Source organism: Convolutriloba macropyga, chromosome 11, assembly GCF_964194025.1.
Source record: "Convolutriloba macropyga chromosome 11, txConMacr16.3, whole genome shotgun sequence".
Taxonomy (NCBI): Eukaryota; Metazoa; Xenacoelomorpha; order Acoela; family Convolutidae; genus Convolutriloba; species Convolutriloba macropyga.
The window spans coordinates 31,925,305-31,949,866 of NC_134478.1; the positions used below are offsets into that span (position 1 = coordinate 31,925,305).

At 33.4% G+C, this 24,562-nt stretch overlaps 1 protein-coding gene across 2 annotated transcripts in view; it reads right to left on the bottom strand.

The window, feature by feature from the left end:
- Nucleotides 1-5,518: 5,518 nt before the first annotated feature.
- The window catches only part of LOC142349361 (uncharacterized), a 37,662-nt gene continuing 18,618 nt past the window's right edge, over nucleotides 5,519-24,562 (bottom strand). For both annotated transcript variants that reach the window (XM_075400844.1, XM_075400845.1), the window contains exon 6: nucleotides 5,519-5,928. In XM_075400844.1, coding sequence (XP_075256959.1) covers nucleotides 5,642-5,928 — 287 coding nt within the window. In that variant the 3' untranslated portion in view covers nucleotides 5,519-5,641. The remainder of the gene's footprint in view (nucleotides 5,929-24,562) is intronic.

The window sequence follows — 24,562 nt, forward strand, 5'->3', positions numbered from 1 at the left end:
TGAAGAAAATTTAGGTCATGCTAACCAAATGTGGAAGTTATTGGGGTGCAAAACTTTACAGGACTATCATGACGCATACCTTAAACTTGACTCCGCATTATTAGCTTGTTTATGTGAGTTTCACCGTGAACTTAGCTTTCGAACATACAAACTCGACTGCATGCATTTCTACACTCTCCCCAATATGGCAAAAGAAGCGTCACTAAAGATATGCAGGGCAAACATTGAGCTGATGACAGAACGAGAACATTTGGACATGATTGAACCGGCAATACGAGGAGGAGTAACATCTGTTTACGAGGAGCGTCATTTTGTTGCAAATAATAAGTATTTATCGGATTACCGGCCCTCTGAGGAGTCAACTTTTGCGCTCTGTGTAGACGCAAATAATCTCTATGGAGGTGTCATGCAAATGGACATGCTACCAGTGGGGGAATTCGCCTTCAACGTAGAAATTACCCTTAACGAAATCCTCAATACCCCTAACGACGCTTCAGTTGGTTATTTTCTTGAAGTAGACTTAAATTACCCTGTCCACTTACACGATGACCACCGAGACTTTCCCCTTGCCCCTACCAAAGAAATTGTTCAAGATGAGTGGTTAGGCGAATATCAACTTGAGCTAAAAGAACAACACAGATTACCCAGCTCGAATGTTAAAAAGTTGCTTCAAACGCTATTCGACAAAAAGAACTATGTATTGCATTACAAACTGCTCAAATTATACGTTAGTCTTGGATTAATTGTTGCCAAAGTACACCGTGTCCTACAGTTCAAACAAGCGAATTGGTTAGCACCCTATATAACACTCAACAGTAATAAACGTCAAGCCGCCAGCAATAAACTCGAAGAGAACTTTTATAAGCTCATGAACAATGCAGTATATGGTAAGAATTGCGAATCGAAACGCAGACGAAGTAAGCTTACCATTGCACGAGATGCTGATCAAAATCTGAGTTCCATTTCAAAGTTTGAGTTTGATCAGTTCATGATATTCGGAGATAACCTGGCCGCATTGTCCTTCCGCGCTAGAAAGATTTATTGGAATACCCCAACAATAATTGGAGCAACTATACTTGATCTGGCCAAGTATCAAATGTACAGTTTACATTACTTCACAATGCTCGCTCATTTTGATTGTCGTTTGTTATATAGTGACACGGATAGTTTACTATATAAAATCAGGAGTACAGACTTTTATGAGGAATTAGCAAGAAAGCCCGCTTCAGTTGTTAGTGAATTCGATTTCTCCAATTATCCGAATGATCACTATTTATACAGTACGGAAAATAAACGGGTAGTCCTCAAGTTTAAGGACGAATTTGCAGGAGATTTTATTACGGAGTTTGTGTGTTTAAAGCCGAAACTATACTCAATACTCTCAAAAAGTAAGTAATCTTTATTTTTTTCTAATTCATGTTAGTTCTATCTTTAAATTACAAAGGTTGTTAGTAGGCTCCTGAATGGTATTAGTTTTATTGTTATATACATAGGGGTTAGTAAACATATAAAGACTTAATTAAAGGCTTTTTTCTCTTTAGGTTGTCGAAAACTTTCGGCTAAAGGAGTAACAAAGGCCGCTCAACAACGTCTCCGGCATGATGATTTCTTGAGCCCACTGACGACAGGAAACGTGTTTCGCACTGAAAACACACGAATAATGTCCGATCATCATGTATTGGAAACTGTTACTACCAACAAAATATGCCTTTCAGCGTTTGACAACAAAAGGTTTATTCTACCCTGCGGAACAAAAACTCTACCCTTTGGACATTATGAGACCGTTGATTGTGGTATGGATGAAATTGATTGTGGTAGTGATGATATTCAGTGGGATAATGACAGTTGCTCAAACTTACTTCTCAGCTCTAGTCCAGAATGGGATAATGACTTTGTAGTGTCCCAAACTTCCTCAACAGCCGCTCTCTCTGTGCCAGACTCCACCACCAGCTCTTGGGAGACTCCCGACCCAGGACTAGTAGTAACTGAGCAGATAACTGAATCTGATATTGATACTGACGATATTGCAGATATTGACGCCAGTTCCAGTGAAAGCTCCTCTCCTGACAACCCCTTCATAAACTTTGAAGCTGAAGAAGCAAGCAGCAGCGAAGAAGAACCAGCACGCAAAATAAGACAGCGCTAATGCCAATTTAATTGCATGCAATTTTGGTGAAACTGCGTGTAGTAATACACAGTGTAAATATTTAATTTGTTTGGAGTGTTTAGTTTGGTTTCAATTCAATCTTTTCTTACAAATCTAACAAACCGGAGAAAGGCGCAAAGGGAAAGGAATAAAAGCGGAAGAAAGCTAGTTTACATGTATCACGCACGCACGGCCGTTGTTTTACATGTAGCGCCGCCAAGGATAACCCCCTATTATCACACGTATTAATTTGAAGGATAACCCCCCCCCCCCCCCCTATCTTAGTACCCTATTATCTTACTACTGTCAGATATCAGGAGTTCAACTATCTCAGCCGTAGATTTTGATTCCACCATCCTATGATCTCATACTAACAAACTTGATTGCACCACGGCATCCATTTTTCTCAGGAGAAAGGTAACTGAAGTAAACAATCAAGTCCGTGAGTTGGCACCAAAGTCTCTTTCAAACGCCAATCAATTAATTTTTTTAGCTTATCTAAAGTTATATCTAAACGTATATATTGCCCTAATGAGTTCTTCAAGAACTAACTGAATTTCCATTCTTAAATTGGATTCAATATATTGACACAACACATCTGTTAAATATACATTTTTTCCGTTAAAACCTCACCAGATTTCAATTTTATGGTAAAACTCAATTCTCCAAGGAGACAAGATATTACTAAATTCATGAAATTATATTTTATAGCTAGATGATTACACTGTGGTACCACAAAGCGTCGGTTTTACATCAAATTCGGTCCTTGAGCATGGTTTGAGAAAATTAGTGATGAAAATCATGAAATCTAAAGCTCAAGAAGAGAATTCATTCTCGTTTTTCCGCTCAAACAAAAAATATGGATTACATTATATAGCATTTCGTAAATCGTTTTCCGATTGTTGCGCTGGATTTTCAGAAGCAAAAAACAATTAATTCAGCTTAAAGCGGGGATCAATGCACCGATTAAGACAAATTGGACTGAAACTAAGAGATCTTTAGCTGAAAAAATTGATGAGAAAATCCTCAAAGTCGTCGAAGAAATCCAAAAAGAAATGAAAAACTAGAAACCAGAGAGACTAAAATAGACTAAAAATGATTCCACAGTTTGAATACAGTGAAAACAAAAGGTACTGATCAAAGAGATGTTCTACGCTCAAAAACACTTCTCACTCTGGCCGAATGTTGTTTTTACGATGAAACTAAATTTCAAAAGCAAACAAAAGGATTAGTTCAAAATTCGTATAAGTCTGTCGCAATTTATCAAAAATGAACGATGAGTTCGAACAAGCAATTATTTGGTGGCGGTCAAGCAAGCCGATAGGCAAGCAAGTCGGCTTCGCTGCGATAAACGGCCCGCTGTTTCCGGATTACATCCCACAGCGGATGAGAGGCATGGCCATGGACAGCGTTCCTCTGAGGCCTGCACCCACTAGATGTCTAAAAATTGACGTAATTTTCTTTGGTGCGTTGGAATACATTATGCACTACAGTACTATGCGCTGTGTTGATTGTAACGGTTGAAAATGTATTATTATGGATAGATTACATAACTATTACCTAACGTTCGGCTTGCTTTTATGTCGGCCTACTTTTACTTCGGCTTACTTTGCGTTCACCCAATTATTTATGTCTTGTTGTTGCAATACAACCACAAGGACAAAAATGGCCAACTTAACATTTTAAAAGTTCCTTTAAAAAGTGCAACTTCAGCAAATCATTTTTCAACAAGATAAAGTTATTGTGAAATGAAATTTTCAATCATTTTTCTAAGAAAAATAGTAAAAAAATGTGTGTAAGAATAATGAATAATTGAATTTGTTGGACATTTTGCGTAATCAGAAAATAGATGCATGTGTCGTTTGAAATTTTTATTAAGGTTGCACAAGCTGTCTTCAGACGTTGAAAGATTACGCTATATTCACAATGGCGCGTTGCAAATTAACTGAAATGAATTCAAAACGTATTTCTTCATTTTTCCACGTTTTCTCAAAAATATGCAGACTTCTTGATATCACATTTTGTTTGGAATCATAGTATATGTGACTGCTTCAGAACTCATTGACTAAAGTTTTGAGCTCAAGCAAAAAACAATTTCTTTTTCAATGGAATAAAACAACTCTTCGAGAAATGTCTTATAGTTTTTGGAAACTGTTGGACATACAATTGGGTAAAACTTACCTGTACCCGGGTTGCTCATCATACACAATTCTTAGTAGTCATATAAGGTCATATATGATTTGTATGATTTCTTAGTAGTCATACAAGGATCATATATGATTTCCTTTCAATTTCTTTTGATGTTGAAAAAATTTCCTGGAAATCATACAAGGTCATATATGACACATAAAACATTGATTGGTTCCACAAATTCCCGTATAATGTAGTCAGAGGACCTAATAAATTATTATATCGCATATGCATTCCACATTTGATTCTTTGTGTGGGCGAAAAGAATAACTATCTCACTTAAATATATTCAGAAAAAGAATTTGAGGTTATCTGCAAAAATTTTTGCAAACATTTTTTTTATAAATGAGCTTTTATAGGTATAAGCTGACTTAGAGAATATGAGAACTTTATTTATCTATTTGGACTTACTCTTTAGTTGCGTGCCCAACTTTGCAAATGATATTGTACGTTTGGGTCTTTTGGCGGATCACAAAGTGATGCCGGGGAATCACATAAGTGAGTCTTTGCCGAATGAAATTTTTTTAAAAACAAAAATGGTAAAATATTTATGAAAAATAGATGTATGATTCTTGGTATTCCTACTAGGATCATATATGATTTCTTAGTAGTCATACAAGGATCGTACTAGGAAATACGTTATGATTTGTATGATACCGTATATGATCCTTGTATGACTACTAATAAGTGGTGACCCGGGTACGTTTAGTGATAAGTTGCGGATTGTTAAGCAATAACTAGTCTGGAGCAAAAAAACTGATCGAGGCCATAGAGAAATTTAGAGTTTTATGTAGCAGTTTTGCAGAATAAGGAATCAAATAATCTTCAAAAGTTCCTTGTGAAACTCTTATTCGTTTAGTGCTTTTGAGCTCCTAGCTGATATTTTTTTAATACCATTAATGTTCGATGCTATGTAGTTATTGGCGTGCTCAAGGGACAAGTAAATGTAGTGAGTTTCTGGCGAATTGCGTTTATAATCCTAATACATAAAAAAGAGCCTTTCTTACTAATTTCTTTGAGCGTTTAATACTATGTTAGGTAATTGGGTGTTTCTTATTTAAGACATGAACGGAATATCTAAGTGATGCGGCGGGTAGGTAAAGTGATTTTTTTTCCTAATTGGCAAGTAAAATTCTTTCATAACCAGTCGGTTAAAGTTGTCAAGTCAGGTATAATATAAATTCTATTTCTCCAGTACAAAACTTTAAATCAAAATTAAGGGTTCTATATTGGTTTGGTTAGTAGAATATATACGTACATAGTAGCGTTATTTACAGAGAAAAAGATTATAGTAATCCAAATTATTTACTGGCTGAGGTCAAAATTTGAGAATTCAGCTTCTCTTAACCTCAAAAAGTGTTTATATTTCTTTATTTTGTCTTTGTTCGGATTGTTTTCCACAAACACTTCTTTCCGCTCGTCTAGAAAATAACTGATAAGTTCCCGAAATTGATCAGAGCTTTGATCACCTTTGGATTGCACGTGTAGTGATATTGCCATGTCTAATACGTTCTCATTGTCATTGTTTTCATGCAGAAGGAGACTGTCCGGAAATCCTGCTTCCATAATCAATTCTACCGACAGGAACTTTTCTAAAATAAGACTAGATCTCAAAAAAGAGGCTCGTTAATGTGCGTTCGCACATGAAGTTCCGACCCGAGCTGATCTACATGTTTGAGTTTTAAAAAATAGTTTCACACCCAAACTACTAATTGAATTACATAATGCCACGCCTCGTTACAGAGCTCACGAGATCTGCCATTAAGAAGACTACAAGAAAAAAAACAAAGTGAGCAAAACTAAAAATTTAACGAAAAAAAAACTCAATATCTGAATGAGAAAGAACCTAGTAAACAACGTCAAAATGCAATCAGATAAAAATCTTAACTTCACAAATTTTCTTTTATCTTAACTATACAGCACATTGGACTTTTCCTTTATGAGACTAGGTAACAAGTAAAAAGAAAAAATAAGGAGGCGAAATTCAATTATCTATCAAGGTTTTTTAAACCAGATATTTTCAAACGTCTAAAAAATCATTACCTTTTAACAAAATAGTTCTCAAAAAATTTACTAAAAAGTCATTGCGAAACTGATAGGACTTCTTTCTAGTTAGACTAAGGCATAGAAATGGATCAAAGGTGAAGAAAATCTCGAGAAATTACAAATAATCTGCGAAAACACAAATTACTGAAGCCATTAAAAACATTAGCTATTATCTAAATATTGCTTTTTTTCAATTGTTTTCAATTCTAATTGGGCAAAAATTTTACTGAATGAAAAAATACGTTCACTTAAGCCTCAATTGAAAATAATTGGGCTCTGTTATTACGCGAATGTGGTAAAAATGCAAAAAAAAATAAAATTTGACCACTCACAAAACATTATGAAAACGCATATTGTCCCAGAAACCAATCAGTTACAGCATAAAATCAATAGAAAGTTTACATTTTGAGTGACAAGAAGTTTGATGCTACCTCTCAACGATGAGAATAATTTAAATGTGGACCAAAAGAACAACAAAAACTATACCAAAAAACTATACAATTAACAAAAAACGAAAATTAAAAAAAAAATTTGAAAACAAAAAATATCACAAAAAAATTAGGTCTATTCGCTGTGAACTGACTGAATAGAGTAAAATATTTCATTCAATCCTAATTTAAAAGCTCATTAGCCCTCTCTTTTTTTTACGACTACTTAAAGAAAAAAAACAGCAAATTCTTAAAAAAGTGAGGCAAAAGTCTCAAAGCCATATGTTCTTTTCAAAAGAAACGTTTATATTTTCTTTAGTTTTTTGACAGCTATAGTAGTCTTTTTTTCTTTAAATATAAAACTCCAAAAAAATCAACAAATTTTAACAAATTATTAAAAAAACCGCGAAATCGTTGAGAAAACCCGGAGTATCAACAGCATTTAATTCAATAGCTTTCTACGGAAGTCAAAAAAATATTACGTTATGCCAAGATGGTCAAAATGGTGACCAGTTTTCAGTAAGACATCAGAATAGGTCTTATCTCTATGGAAACGATAACAAATACAGGTAAACACATAAATTTCTTTAGAAAGGTGCGAGAAGAAAGTGTCGAAGACATTTAATCCAAAAGCTTTTTGTCTGAAAAATTTATCCATGATTCTTTTAACGTCGGTGCTGAGTCAATAGGAACTATCGATATTGTAACAATGTGAAAAGACTCCAAAAGAAAACAAAATTTAAAAAACTATATCTCCAAAGAATTTAAAAAAAAACATTTGAAAACTCGTCACATCGAAGCCATAAATCCAATAAGTGTAGATAAAACAACTAACCAGATTGTTTTGGTTGCAGTAGTAACGACGGGGATACTGTTTTTACTAAGACTGACTTAGAGTTCGCAAAATTTTGTTTAAGATCGGCTAACGTTCAAAAAAGTTTTACAAAAATTAATTTAATGGTCTTAACAGCCCAGTCTTCGCTGTCCACTCAAAGCACTAGTTGGGTTCATTTATTGCTCGTTGGGAAGACTCAAGCACTTTTAGTCATATGGCTTCAAAAAATCAGTAAAATTTCAACAAGGAAATCGAAACTTCATTTAAAATTACGAATATTCAGAGTCGAATCAAAACAAATTATGAGCGGTTCCTTGAAAGATAATTTTCTGTTCATCGGGCATCATTAGACTGCAAATAAAATTTGTCGATTATGGAACCTCGATATGAGAGGTGACTATTCTCTTAGTGACTTTAAAAAAAAACAAAAAAATAAACATTTTTCTAAAAAACGGCTCTCAAAGAGAATTTGAATTTTTTTATAGTAAACTTCCCTATGATACAAGAACTAGTCTTTTTTATCGCCTTTCGTCTATTAGGAACACCAAATTGATGCATTTTGTAGCGTAAAACGTTTTTTTGAATTAAAAATTTTCAACTAACAAAAATTATGCTAAAAGAGAACAAAATTGAACCACATGTCTCGTGTGCACATGAAACTTTAAACCTCGATATCTCCTCGAGAAAAACGATTTTCAAAAAAAAATCTTTTTAAATAACATTTCTACGCTGGAAGAAATTTTTAATGATACCACTCATATTTCTCTACGATGAATATATCGATCGGCCAAAATTGTCTGAACAAAAAGACCCATTTGAGTATATAGTTCCCCACCCCCCACAAATGGGGGCGGAACAAAAAACAGCTGTGTTTATTTCAGCCTGAAAATTACAGTGGTTTTTCTTTGAAAGGCAATTTTTATGTAAAAGCTAGATTTGTTAATTCATCGAAATATTTCCTATTAAAAACGAATGCTTCGTTTTTTTTCATTTTTCTCCTAAAAAGTTGTGCGAGCTACGTTGATTTGTTGTACAAAATAATAACAACGTTGAAAGTACATTTTCCGATAAGTTCTGTCATTTTTTTCCAGTTGACCGCATTTATTTTTTCTTTTTTGATTTTTTTATACCTGATTGAGAAGAAAATTACTGTCTACTTGAACGCAAAATTAGAAATGTGTTCTCTTCGCACTACCGAGACAACGAGCTTCTCTGAGGGGGTGGGGGTTATGATAAATATTCACGAAAAAGTTTCAGTAGTTCAGAGTTCTTTAAGCGTCATAAATTAAGTAGCGTGAACACAAATTCGAATGCAATTTTGCAAGTACTGTTGTGAAAACAAAATGATTTGATTATAACTAAAGAAGTATCTTAACAGTAAACAAATACTGTGATAAATGTGTGGTCCATGAGAAAAAGTTTTTTTAATGCGTTATAAAACAAAGGAGCGCAGATTGATTGCCCAAAATTTATACAACAATGAATCTGATGATTAAATATTGCTAAATCTATTATGTCATTAAAAATTCATCTAATAAATCTGACACCTCAAGGAATCAAGATGCTTTAAGCGATCTCGGTCAGACGTTTGCGGCCAACAAATTAATCACTTTAAAGATAAAAGAGGCGGCACCGTAATGTGTGTTTACAGAAAAGGTTCAAACCGCACTCACCCATAACCTTTTTGTCAAAACTCTTTCAAATTAAGCAAATATAGGAAAAAAGTCAAATTAAAATGGAAAAGATCATTCTTTTTAATTTTTAACTTGACTTGCTATCAAATTTGTCCAGAAATATGACTACTAGTTTGGCTAATTTTTGTTTACTAGAACGACCAAAATTGAACCGAGTATCAACTTTCACATTCAGTTGAAAACAGAACTTAGCAGTGATACAATTTCTCAATCACAAGAAACAACGGTTTGATAAAATACAAACCTATATTTATTTCGAAAATTTTTAGACTATTAAAAAAATCACTTTTCTTTCATTTTCCAAGATAAATTTAAACAATGAGGTCCTTCAAGAAACAAAGCTTATGGTTGTCCAGCTTGGTTAATCTCTATTCTAGACTATTTATATTTTGCATTCTAAAATGAGATTCACTAATTACATTTGTAAAACCTATGAATTCATTAAAGATCCATAAATCTTGCGAGAACAAATGACGCCAAAAACACAAAGTCAGCAACTGAGTGTTGTAAGCCAGCCCAAAAGAATGATGGCCCAGTGCGCGACGTCTGGTCCAATGATCGCAACAAAAGTGAAGGAGAACAATTTGTTAGCAACAGATACAAGAACAGCTCCCGCACCGAAATCCAAAGAAAATAAAAAAAACAACCCTAATTTTAACTTTTTTCCAATAACGCCAACTTTCGATTGTGAACAATATGGATTAAGGTAGTTAAATTTATCAAAACAAATCGCATAGTGCTGAAAACATTCTAACTTTATCATCAAAGGAGTAGAATTGTGTGAAAAACGGCGAGAAGAGAAACAACGAAAAGACCAAAAAGGTCATTTCGCAAAACTCAAATTGTTTTTGAAACTGGGTGCCGCAAAATTGAAAAAGACACGTTCTCCTTATAAAACACGTAATCTCTGTATAAAAACAGAAAACAGTCATTTTTCAATAATTTAAAACTACCAGAATTGCTTTTATAACGACATGTTAATGCAATCAAAGGAAAGCAGTTTCAGAAAGTTATTTAATATGAAAGGAAATGAAAAACTTAATAATCAAAGAAAAATGTCAAAATCAATTAGGGCTTAATCAGTAATATTCGTTAGAAGTTTAGTCCAGTGAGCCGCTGAGTCTGCACTAGAAATCCCATGAGAGCTCTGAATTTTGTGAACAAGTGACAAAAGAACAAAACAAAACAAATACGTTTAAAGCAATTAATTTAACTTAAGAAGAAAAATACTAAGGCCTTTTAAGAACTTCACATCGTTCACGGGAAAGCCGACTGAAGCAGCAGACTGGAAATCACCAGAAACCAAAAACGACTTAAAATTTTGGAAGCCACAGAATTTCAGCTTCATAAGCGTCACAAAAACAAAAAAATGCAAAATTACTGAAATGCTTTGCAGAAAACATAATGGCCATTTCCTTGATAATACATAGTGATAGTGATAGTGCCACAAAAAGAACAAGAGAAACCAGCAAAAACAAAAACAAGAAAAACAAATACTGCTGGATTGGAAGCCACAAAACCAAAGATTACATTTTGACTGAAAAGATTACATAAAGATTATATCCCTCTTTAGATTGTCTAATGATACATTTCACTATTGACTTTTATTAACATGAAAGCAAAGAGACCAAAAAATAGCCGCAACAGTCAATTCTGCAGTAAAAACTTACAAAAGTTTAAGTTTAGGAGCCAAAAGTATCACTAGATAATTATTTTAAAGGATATGAAGCCTACTTTTTGCTTCTTTAGTGAGTTATTGTCATCCCTTTACAAAAAATAGGAATCAAAACTCAAAACGATTAAAAGTTACCGACAATATTGAAAACCACAATTGAGCTGCTGAGACAAAATAATACAAAATTCTAATCATGTTTTTTAAAACCGTCGCTTAGCACTGTTCTCTAATGAAGCAGTCTCTCTGTTAGAGGAATTTTGGTATTTGACAACACAGCAAGAATATAAACAATTGCCAGCAAATTCTTTACAACCCCGCATATTGTGGCGAAGCTCTAAAAATCATATGTCTACCGTTGAATCAATTAAACATTTGGCATCCATGTATCATTAGAACATATGTTCCAGTTTTCAAATCGTTTTTGGAAAAAAAATGATTTAAAAAACAGCAGTCAATTTGCTGACAGTAAACAGTTATCTCTGAAGTCCAAAATTTGTTCAAAAAAACTTTACTCTTCCAAGCTGCTCATTTTTTGAAGCGATTACTGTCCCAGCGTTACCATTAATTTGGTAGCAGTATGATGGGTGGTGTATGTATTTTTGACAAAGAGGCAGCGGCTGTTATTGGAAAAAAATTGCACAAAATGACTTTTCAACCTGAAATACAACCTATAAATGAAAGCTACTGTTAAATTGCAAAGATCAAACGTTCCAAAATAGACGTCAAAGTTCAAAAGAAAAGGAGTAACTGTTATGGGCAGAAAAACTCCTAAAATGACCTTCAGATCCTAAACTTCACAGCATATCATAAACATCTATTTTTAGTAACTAAGCTACCGCTAAAATCCAATGTTTGAAAACACAAGTCAACGTTCCGCTCATAAACATAATGGCTTCCACTAAAAAAACTTACCAGGACAAGTCCTCAGTTCCAATCTGAAAAATTTAAATAAACTTTGATTTTACCGTTCACATTTCACACTGACATCAAATTAAGACAGTCGAAACAGCTTATTTTGATTGTTTGTGCAATCAGAAATGAGAATTGTAAAAACATTTTAAACTTTTGTTTCCAAAATCTAGTACTTTATAGATCACATATAGTGACTAAATTATACAATCAGCCATCATACAAATGCGTACCGAGTTCAGCAAAACTGTCGGAAATAATAAGAGACGCAGCAAAAACAGGTAAGAACTGAAGAAAAGAACAAAAATCTGAGTTTCAAATTGATTATCATTCGCGTCAAAGTATCCCGTCAACATAACTACCTGCCAATGTTTTTAGCCAGAGCGCAACAGAAATCTCGGGAGTAATTTTAAGCAGTTCAGACGGCTGAAAAAGGGACGAAAGAACTACAAATGAAGGCATGAATCAAAAACTCAACTAAAATTTTGAAAAAAAATTGTTTAGTAAAAACCTAAGCTGAAGTTGCAGCTAATGAAACTCAAATTTAAACGCGATAGCTTGATTTAAATGTTAAAAATTTAAATGATCAAAAACTTTAGTAGAAATAATTCAAATTGAAGTTTACGTCCAGATGACGAAAAAATCATCTGTTTAAACTCAGAGAATTATGCAGAAATGCAAGATATTGCACTTCAACAGCCAGCAAATTTTGAATAAAAATATGATAGCTAACAAAATACATTTTCATAGTGTAAAAATTTTTGATTTAAAAAAACATTAAGTGATTGGTTGCTTTAAAGATGCTCACTGAAAAATCGCAAAAAGACTACTTTGTAACTACTTTCAGAAGAAAATGTAAATCATATTCCAGTTCGAACAATTAAATACAACTAACAACATGGGTCAAACGAAACAAACAGTTGACAACTTGACGAATCTAAATTTATGAGAACTCATATTATGATTTTTACGGAGGCTTATCCGCTCTTTCCACAGTCCCAAAAGCATTATCGAAAATCAAAAACGATGACAGAATATACACTTTTTGACAATTTTTTGAACTTCTTTACGTATAAAGAAAATTGATTCATTCCGTATTTTAGAGCCCTGAGGACTGAAAATCTTCAGGACGGCATCTGACGAGATTTTTGTTATTCAAAAAAATTTTTAACAAGATTATGGAATGAACGCTGCATTGGGTTTGAAATGAATTCTGTATATATTTCGGACCCTTCAATCAATCTTTTAGAAAAATTGATTTTCAATATTCTTTCAATGAAGGAAAAATTTGCTAAGATTTATTCAACAATCGATTGAGTTCACCGTGATATTTTAATAAAAACACTCCAGGAAGGATATCTATCGGCCAAATTTGGCTCAACAAAAAAGTAGCATTGATTTTAAGTTACTTCATTCAATCATTTCTTTCAGGTAGCAAGAATTGAGAAGTAAATTGGGCAAATCGATTGTTTCAGAAACGGAATTCAGCGATACGGAAAACGCTACTACCATGGAGGCTAATTTAGGTTCTAATATTGTAACGATAGCTTTTGATACCAATTAAATATGACTCTGAAATCAAAACGGAGCAAACATTTCAGAGAAAAATTATTCAATAGCCAAAGAACAGCGTCAACTTAATGTCGTAAATTAGAAAACGTCGAACTAAGTGCGAAGAGTTAAAAAACCTAAAATTGGGTTTCAATGTTTAAAATATTTCAGCATTATGTTTTAAAAGAATAAATAAAATAAAAAGCCGTTCATTATGATAGTTTCAAAAATTTGCTTCCTTATAAGCAAAAGTAGTAAAAGTCGTAGCAGAAAAATCAGTAGGAATTTTATACCAAATGGTGTCAATTTGCACCATATTGAAATTAGAGTTTAGATGAGTTCAGTTTTCCCTTATTGGTGCAGTTTTTGCAATAACCTAAAAGTCGCCAAGAGCGTAGATCTTTTTCAAAAAACCAGTCCGCAAAGAAAGCCCAATAAAAGATTCGGTAAAACACTTTTGCTGATAATTTAGTATTGCAATCCATTTCCTGTGATATTAGATTTGCAAGCAGAACTGTTCGTCTGAACAAAAAAGTTATCTGATTTGCGTAACACTGTTTTTGCAATAGAACACTTGTTTATTGAGCTCTGTCTTGTCGAGGGCGCATCTTTTTCAGCGCTTTCATCAGCATCCTTGTATCTGTGTCTATTGCATTGCAAGTTTCTGAAAAATATGTTCAAAAATCGTGCTTTTCTGGGTACGATGATACTGGTAGCTGTATCAAGTAGTTGTAGCTTTAGAAGTCTCTGTAACTGAGGTGACTAGGAAAAATCCGCTTACGTTACTTTTATTGTACCTTTTCATTTGACTTGGATAGGTAGCACGCTCATGAACATATGTGAGAAAAACAACAACGTATCCACATTGGGTGTTGAGTTTTGGTTTGGTGTTTGAAAGTGAGCATATAAATTGCTTTAACGTGTACTAGGCTGAAATGGAATATTTGCATCTATTCACATTATTTTTGTTCGACGTCAAATTCGCTGTCGAAATAAGACCCAAATATGTCTGTTAAGTTGGTTTCTCCGCCAGAGTTATGTTAACAGTTCCTTGAAGCCTTCTTTTTATAATTACCAGTTTGGACTTCGAAAAATTTGACCTCATTTTATTGAGAAATGGTTGTTAATTTTTACTCTGTTTCCAATTTTCTGAGTATGGGGTCAGCACTTTCTATATTGTGTCCTCTATTTCGAATTTTTTCAGTTTGTTTTTTAAGAGGTTGTGATAAAAACAATTAAATGTCTTTTCAAAGTCTAAGTACAAGACTTTTAGCTTTTCTACCCTGGAGTTGTCAAACAAGTTGTATGTGGTGTCCAAAAACGAAAATTGTAGCGTCACAGTTGATCTGTTTTGACGAAAACCGTATTGGGCATCCGAGAGATTTACTCGTATAAAATTGTGAAGCACATCAAGTAACAGTTTTTCAAAATTTAAAAAATGTGTAAAAATGATTCAAAAACTAAAGCAGAGCAAGCTTATTGGCCGATATCGCGTGACAATTGATTTATTGCGGTGCTTAAAATTTGTTATAACGTTAACTAGTTTCCAAGAGTCAAGGTAAACACTTTTGTTGATGGAATTTTGAAAAATTAATTTAAAAGATTTTGGTAGTGTCAGTGACAGGTTCCTCAGGGCTATGCTTCCGATATTATCGGATCCAGTTGGTTTATTTTTATCAAGTTTAGAGAAAAATTCTTTACTTTACCCCCTAACAGTCATTGTATTCAGAGTCCGAGCAGAAAATTTTATTCAAAGTGGTTCCTTTTAGCTTAACACATTGCATAAAAAAATTGTAAAGACCGGTGCTTTTTCACTATCACTGGTAGATTCGCGTCCTTAATGGTACATTTCTGTGGTGTATCTGAGATTTTCCAAAATGTTCTGAGATAATTTTGTCGGAAACTGAACTTTTTGGTTTGAAGAACCTCGTCTTTGTGAATGTGAAGATCTTCAGCTGTCAAATTCTTTTCTTCTTGTTCAAAATTACTCAATTGTTTGCAAAACTTTCGGTTTCCTTTCCTGTTGTTTTCTTCCTTATGTAGGAGGTTTGAAGTTCATGGTGATATCCACGGAGGGAGGTAAGACCTGTGCTTAGTGACTACTGGGATTTAAGAAGGCTTTTTCTTTTAATCTATTTTTACACTGCTCGGGTAAATTATTACAATTACTATAGCAGTATGGAGAAAAGGGGAGCTCAGTAATATCTGCACTGAAGTGGTGCCAATCTTATTTTTTGAATTCATAACGTTGATTTGCTCCATATTTTTAAAAATATGTATCAAGATTTGTGACCTGTATTGTTCAGCATATGGACTTAATGTCAGAAAACCACTTTCAGTTTCTTTTTATAATATTTTCCAGATTAGAATCAGTTTTTGTGATTAAAAAGGCATTGGTTTTAATTGTGAGAAAAACTTCGAGAGTTATTTTTGTTAGCTCTCTGTTGCAATATTGATAAAAAACAACCAAATTCAGATTTTTTATCACATAAATTTTGTCGTCATCTTCGGCCAGAAGGGAGTGCCAATTTAATTAAGCGAAGTCGATATCACCGATAACGAAAAAGGAGCCACCTTTCAAATGCTTTTTTATCATTAATTGCTCTAGTATGACGTTGAAATGCAACGCTCGGTATGGATTCAATTTAGAGATTGTGTGGACAATAAAAAATACAAATTCTCGAATTGATTCAAACTTTTGATGCCACAATTTCGAAAACTGGATTTAATTGACAATAAAAAAATTGAACGTTACTCTTAATGCCACTTAGGATATCAGTATGTTTTCGTCTGAAAAAGCGATATTGCTTGAACTTTAGCAGAAAGTTTGCAATTTTATTTTGCCTTTTGAGGCCAAGTAAACATCATACGTTAAAGAATAGCATATATAAGGATGAGTTTTTGGTCACCAGCTCCAGGTAAATTCTGCATCGTTCACTTAAGCCCACCTTTGATATTGCTAATGAAAAAGTCCGATATATCAAAGGCGAATTTTTTTTTTGCTAAGTACCTTTTTTGATATCAAAGACCATCGTTGCATCTGAAGTTTTTTTAGGTTCTGATTTTGTGGATTTAGTTTTGTGGTAAAGAAACGGCTTATTCATATGTCTTTTTCCTCATATAGGTCGAGCCAAACTTTTTTATCACAAGAATTGTTTGTGTGACGTCGTATATCTGATATAACGATTATAAAAACAATTACTGCACATTTATGCAGACCTTTTTCAATTGGTTCAAGAATTCTTCGCAATCGAATCTTGTCATACTATTTTGCTGACCTAGGCTGCTTAATGAGCTCATCTGATGACTCTATATTTGGTTTCTCAATTTTCGTTTTAATGCTACCTATCGACCCTTTCTAATTTTTCGTCTTTGAGATCTTCAGCTGTCAACTTCTTTTTTTCTTGTTCAAAATTACACAATTGTTTGTAAAGCTTTCGATTTACTTTTCTGTTGTTTTCTTTCTTTTGTGGGAGATGTGAATTGCATTGTGATATCCACGGAAAGAGTCTAGACCTGCGCTTACTGACTATTGGAATATATGAAGATCTTTTTCTTTTAATATTTTTTTACACTGCTCGTGTAAAATATTACAATTGCTATAGCAGTTTTTTAAGAAAAAGATTTCAGTAATATTTGCACTGTTGTGGTGCCAATCTAATTTTTTCACGACGTTGATTTGCTCCATATTTTTAAGAATATGTAACGTGATTTGTGAAATGTATTGTTCAGCATATGGGCTTCTGGTCAGAAAATCACTTTCAATTTCTTTTTATAATACGTTCCAATAGAAAACCAGCTTTTGCGATTGTAATTGCATTGGTTTTAGTAGTGAAAAAATCGTCAAGAGTGTTTGTTAGCTCTTTATAGTAATATTGCTAAAAACCATGTTCAGATTTTTTTATTACAAAAGTTTTGTCGGCATCTTCGTGCGGAAGGGAATGCCAATTTGTATACGCGAAGTTGATAAGACAAATAAGGAAAAAGGAGCAACGTTTCCAATGCTTTTTTTATCATTAATTGCTCTAGTATGACGTTGAAATGCAACGCCCGATAGGGACTCAATTTAGAGATTGTATGACAATAAAACATACAAATTATCGAATTGATCCAAACTTTTGATGCCACAATTTCGAAAACTGGTTTTAATTGACAATTAAAAAAATTGAACGTTACTTTTAATGCCACTTAGGATATCAGTATGTTTTCGTCTGAAAAAGCGATATTGCTTGAACTTTAGCAGTAAGTTTGCAATTTTATTTTGCCTTTTGAGGCCAAGTAAACATCAAATGTTAAAGAATAAAATATATAAGGATGAGTTTTTAGTCACCAGCCTCAGGTGAATTTTTCATCGTTCAATTGAGCGCACCTTCGATATTGATAATGAAAAAGTCCGATTTTTCAATGGCGAATTTTTTTTTGCTAAATATCTTTTTCGATATGAATGATCGTCGTTATATATGAAGATTATTTTTAGCTCCTGATTTTGAAGATTTTGTTTTGTGGTAAAGAAACGGCTCAATCGAAGGTCTATTTTCTCATGGAATGTCATGCCACATTTTTCAATCCCAAGGGTTTGTTGGGTGACGTTTTATATCTGATATTAAGATTGTAAAAACATTTACTGCACATTTGTGCAGATCCTCTTCATTTGGTTCAAGAACTCCTCGGAATCAAATCTCGTCATACTATTTTGCTGGCCTAGGCTGCATACTGAGTTCATCTGTTGACTCTATCTTTGTTTTCCTAATATTCATTTTAATGCTACCTATTTGACGCCTTCTAATTTTTCGTCTTTGAGAATTTGAAGATTTTCAGCTGTCAACTTCTTTTTTCTTGATCAAAATTACACAATTGTTTGCAAAGCTATCGGTTCATTTTTCGGATGTTTTCTTTCTTTTGGAGCAGATGTGAATTGCATTGTGATATCCAGGGAAAGAGTCTAGACCTGCGCTTAATGACTATTGGAATATATGAAGATCTTTTTCTTTTAATCTTTTTTTACACTGCTGATGTAAATTATTGCAATTGCTATAGCAGTATTTTGTTGAGAAAAGGAGATCAGTAAAATCTGCACTGATATGGTGTTACTCTAATTTTTTCATAACGTTGATTTGCTCCATATTTTTAGGAATGTCTATCGTGATTTGTGACATGCATTGTTCAGTATATGGGCTTCTGGTCAGAAAATCACTTCCAATTTCTTTTTTATAGTACTTTCCAAATTGGAGTCAATTTTTGCTGGTGTAATTGCATTAGTTTTAGTAGTGAGAAAAACGTCAAGAGATTTTCTTAGCTCTTTGTGGTAATATTGTTAAAAAGCAAGTTCAGATTTTTTTATTACAGAAGTTTGGTCTTCATCTTTGGCCGTAAGGGAGTGCCATTTGTATAAGCGAAGTCGATATTACCGATAATGGCAAAAGAGCAGCATTTCCGATATTATTATCATTAGTTGCTCTAGTATGACGTTGAATTGCAACGCTCGGTATGGACCAAATTTAGAGATTGTAAGGACAATAGAAAATACAAATTCTCGAATTGATCCAAACTTTTGGTGCCACAATTTCGAAAACTGGTTTTAATTGACAATAAATAGATTTGAACGTTTCTCTTAATGCCAATTAGGATACCAGCATGTTTTCTTCTGAAAAAGTGATATTTCTTGAACTTTAGCAGTAAGTTTGCAATTTTATTTCTCCTTTTGAGGCCATGTAAACATCGTACGTTAGAAAAGCATATTTGAGGATGAGTTTTTAGACACCAGCCTCAGGTATATTGTTCGTCGTTCACTTGAGCTGACCTTTGATATTGATAAAGAAAAAGACCGATATTTCAAAGGCGAATTAGTTGATCAGAGAAGTCAAAGAAATCAGTCGCATGAGCTTTTCGTAAAACTTACAAACAAAGCACACCACAGCTTTTTTTGAAACAATGACAGAAGTACATAAAGAGAGGAAAACTTTGAAAAACTGAAGAAAAAAGCTTGATAAGTGATTGTTTGAATTTGAATAATTTATTATTACAAATTAAAGATGAAAATGCTTTCCTCTGACAACAAAAAAAATTGGTTGATAATCTAATTGAAAAAGTAAAGAAAAAAACATCGAACCAAATCCATGACAACAACAAAGTTCAACCGCATCAACAACAAACCAAGATTTTTATCCAAAGTTTATACCAAGATCAACAAAGACACTTAACCTCTTTGATAGTACATACAAAAAAGTACAAGCAAAAGATCTGAGCCCAAGTACAGCTATACACTCCTATCATTTAGCGAAAGTTCAAGACTTATTCAACATTGTAAAATAATGCAACGGTTATCACAAGATTGAAAAACTTATTATACATATTGGACATAAGAATATTAATTCGGGAAATAGCGGTTTTGAAACAGCTAATATTTTGATGGAAACTGCGTTGGAAATTATAAAGAAACTGTAACCACTCAAAATAGCACTTTGCAAAATTCCACCAGTTAAAGATGTTTTTTTGGTCGCAGCAAAAATAACGAAAACATAGACAAATATAACGAAGCATTAGACAATGTTGCAACGGAGTTGAGTGGCGTTTTTGATATTGACGTTATTTTTTTGAATAATATACTGGAAACGAAAGATATCAGCAATGATGGAGTACACCCATCAGTCAGTCATGGTATCCCTAAACTTGTGAGGAATATTCAAAATTTTTACGTGCATCTTGGACGTACGGTGTCAGAAACTGAAATAAAACTGAGAATTATCAATCGAAACTTTGGAAAAAATTTTGATCACTATGATAACAACAATTTTTTTGGTTTGCATCCAAAACAAGCATTTTTACCTCCAATTCATTATAAATTTGGCTGATGGTTTGTTGAAATATAGAACAATGCAACTTTTCTTGATATTTTTAATTTTCAGTATTCTTGTGGGAACAGAAAATCATACTGAAATTCATAATCGAACATTTGAAAAGTATTATTCCAACAAACCTAATGTTTGTTATTTTTTAAAACAGTTGATTATTAAATTTTTGTTTTCTTCCTAAAACTGTTAGTTTTTTGTTCACTTGTTCGTCTCATGCTGTCAAGGGATATTGAATTGAACCCAGGGCCTCATCTGGAAAACTTGATTGAGTATTCAAGGTACTTAAAAATCAGAGGATGAAGCCACTCGCCTTTATTTTTCCTTGTTAAATGTCAAGGCTTGAGGAACAAGTTTGAAGAGTTTTCAAACTTTGCAAACAGCTCCCATTATTACGTTTGTCGCTGTAACTTAAACCTGGTTGGACACTGATTGTAATATTGAAAATCACTTTTTAACAGCGTCGCATAATTTCTTTTGGAAATGTAGTTCAGACAAAACAGGGCTTCAAAGGGCGGAGAAGTAGGTATTTTTGTCCCCAAAAAATTTACCGTCGATATTAAATTACGCATTGAAATGGTTGATGAGAGTTTTTTGAATCCCTTTGGGTTGAAATAAGTGACCCTCTGACTGAAAAATTACTTGTTAACGTTTCTTATTGCCCAAACAAAGGTCTTGGTAATTATTTTCTTGATCAGTTAAGTACCGAATTATCGGGGGCATATAGCGTTACAGATAACGTTATTTTGCTGGGAGATTACAACTTCAATTATCTGAAAAAGACAGAGAAAAGTAAACTAGACATTTTGGCGTCAAATTCAGGATTAGAAATTGTTAACCTAAGGGATGCAACCAGCTGTACTAATAAAACCTTATTGAAAAATATTAATAAAACATTTTTAAAAAACACCTATTCATCACTCTTTTGTTTCGAAAGATCAGATAATTGCCTACAATGTCACCAAAATCCTTTTAACTCCGACCATTTTCTTGTTATCTTCGAATCAAAGCTTTTTTGAAATCTGAGATTTATAACATAATAACGATGAGAAATTTTCAACTTTTCTCACGCTCTGAATTTAACACAGATCTTGCCCTTGCCGAATGGTGTAGAATGTACCAATGTGAGAATGGCAGCGATATGTTCGATTCATTCATCGGTATTTTTGAGAAAATTGTTGAAAAACAAGCATCAATTCAGACTGTTAAAAAAGGGGGAGAAGAGTGTTCTAAGCCCTGGTAAACACAAGAATTGAAGTATTTGATATCCCAAAAACATTTTTTGTTCAATAAATGGAAAAAAAATTCCTGACAGCGAGACGTACAAAAAACTTAAGCGCTTAAGAAACATAGTTAATTGGAGACTAAGGGAGGTACACAACAATTTTTGCATCATATTCTTCCAAAAACTGCCAACAAGTACGGAACAGTGGAAATTCATTAAACAAAACACCAGTCCGACTGAAAAATTTTCAAGGTTGATGATATCAGATTAGACAGTGGTGAAGTTTCAAGGGTACCAAAAAATATTGTCAATTGTCTAATTAGATCATTTGCTAATCTAGGTGCCTTCAAAGGTTAAGATATTGCTTTTAAAAACCCTGATAAATTAATATACCTGTATTCACATTCAGAACTGTGAGTAGAAAAGAACTTTTTTCTGTCATTGACTCTCTGGATGATAACAAAGCAGCAAGACCTGATGAAGTCTCAGTTCGACTCATAAAGTCTTGCAAATTAGCTATAGGCGTACATCTACTATTCGCCTAAACTGAGTGCATTAAGGAGACAATTGGGCCAACTAAAACAAAACTAGCCTATGTAACACCAATTAGCAAAAAAGGTGATAAATTAGATAGCACAAATTATCGATCAATTTCTGTAACTCCGACTTTTCAAAAATCTTTGAGCGCCTCCTTCTGACTCAGAGGATGGAGTTCATTGATAAGCATAAAATTATAAATAAATAACAATGCGGATTTCTGAAAAAAAAGTCTGCAACAGATGCAGTTTTGGTTGCAGAACTGGTTGAAACTGTTTCGGCTAATTTAGATCAAAGCAAAGAAACTGTTGCTATTTTTCTAGAACTTGCAAAACCGTTGAATTCCATTTAGCATAACATTTTCCTTAAAAAAAATAATTTAAAAAGTATGGTTTTTCCCAGGAAGCGATAGAATTACTCTTTTCATTTCTTGCCAGCCGCAGACAAATGGTAAAATTTAATGGCCTGTTCTCTTAATGGCCTGTGAAATTGTGAATAACGGTGTGCCACAAGGAACTGTTTTAGGAACACTCGTTTTTCTTTTATATTTGATCAATTTCTCATCTAATATAACCACAACGGAAAACTTAATTCAATTCACAGATGACACAATTATTGTCTGTTGTGAACAGAAAAGTAGCTTGCATGGAAAAATCACAGAAAAATTACAAAAAACCGAAGAAGTCGTAAAGATGAACAAACTAACTTTGATTACAAACAAAACCGAATTAGTTTTTTTCTCATGCGATAATTCTGATCTCGAATATATTTTTTCTAAAACGATGTTCTGGCAACACAAAGAAGCTGACTATATCTAGGTAATAAAGTTAACAGGAGTCTTAGTTTCAATGAGCAGCTGAATAAAACCTTAAAAAAGATGGCTCATGCTATAAGATCAATTAACCTTAAGAGACATCAAGTTCCCCTGTTCTTCTTCTAAAATCAATTGTGCTTTCACACTTATCATTTTTGGTTATCTTTGTTCAAAATTTATCTGCAAAATTCCTAAAACGCCTTAACCGACAGATTAACTGGGGTATAAAGGTGTTCTTTCTAAGCAAAAAGTATGACAAAGTGAGAGACCTGCTAATCCAGACAAAGACCCTAACAGCTTAGCTATTAATAGCAAAAATATTGCTAATCAAATTTCATTATGATATCGCTAGGCCGGAAAATTCTGAAAACTTTCACGGGTATCTCAGTCTTCATGAAAATACTGGAACAAAACAATTCAAAATTAGACAAAATGCCAAAACCAGCTTTGGAATGATTTCGATTGTTCACCAATGCGTACAAAATTGGAATAAGTTACCACAGTGGCTTCGGTTGGCAAAAAATGGAACCGCTTTTAAGAAAACGTTGAATGATTTCTTGCTCTCACAACATGAAAAAAATTCGTTTGAATAATAACGTAAGAGCTTTTAAAAGTTATTTTCATTTTTAGGAAGAAAACAGTCGAAAGAAAAATTTGTAATGTGATTCTGTAAGAAACTTGTTGATGTTTTTTATATTATTTTGTATGAATGATTTGAAGTATTTTTTTTGTTTCAAGTATATTTAACCGTATGGTTATAATTTTAATTTACTTGTTGCAAAAAAAAATTTTTGCTTAGTACCTTTTTTGATATCAAAAATCGCCGTTGCATCTGAAGTTAGATTTTAAGCTCCTGATTTCGTGGATTTAGTTCTGTAGCAATGAAACGTCTTTTTCAAAGGTCTATTTTCTCATGTATGTCAAGTCAAATTTTTCGATCCCAAGGATTTATTGGGTGACGTCTTGTATCTGATATTACGATTGTAAAAGCACTTACTGCGCATTTGTGCAGATCCCTTTGATTTGGTTCAAGTACTCCTCGGAATCGAATCTCGTCATATTATTTTGCTGGCCTAGGCTGCTTAATGAGTTCATCTGTTGACCCTAAATTTGGTTTCTCTATTTCCATTGACCCCTTCCAATTTTTCAACACATTTTAATTTCAATCATTTTTATTTAAGTTATTTCCCTATCGGTGGAGATTTTGGCAGTTGTGGTTTCTCACTGATTGCTAGCAACACGTTCGTTGTAGATGTAGATTTCGATTCAGTTCTGTCAAAACATTGATCGCCGCCTAACTCAATTTTGTGCAATGTTTTGTAAAATGCAATACTTTTCTAAATGTAGATATATTTTGCATCTTTTTAACAGATTGCTTGCAGGGGAGAGAGAGAGGGAGAGAGAGAGGGAGAAAAAAACTGGGAGATAAGGGGAGAGAGAGAGAGAGAGAGAGAGAGAGAGAGAGATGCATGTGTGTTGGTTTGTGTATGTGTGTTTGTGTGTGTAAGTGTATTGGAGAGCGAACGAGAGAAGATCATATTCAACAAAAAATATGACATGAAGCAACAAAGAAAGTGCAAACCAGTGAGATACGAAGAAAAAACTGACCGAAAAAACAATTGGAAGGCTATCAAAATGACTATTTACAATTTATGAATTTGTAC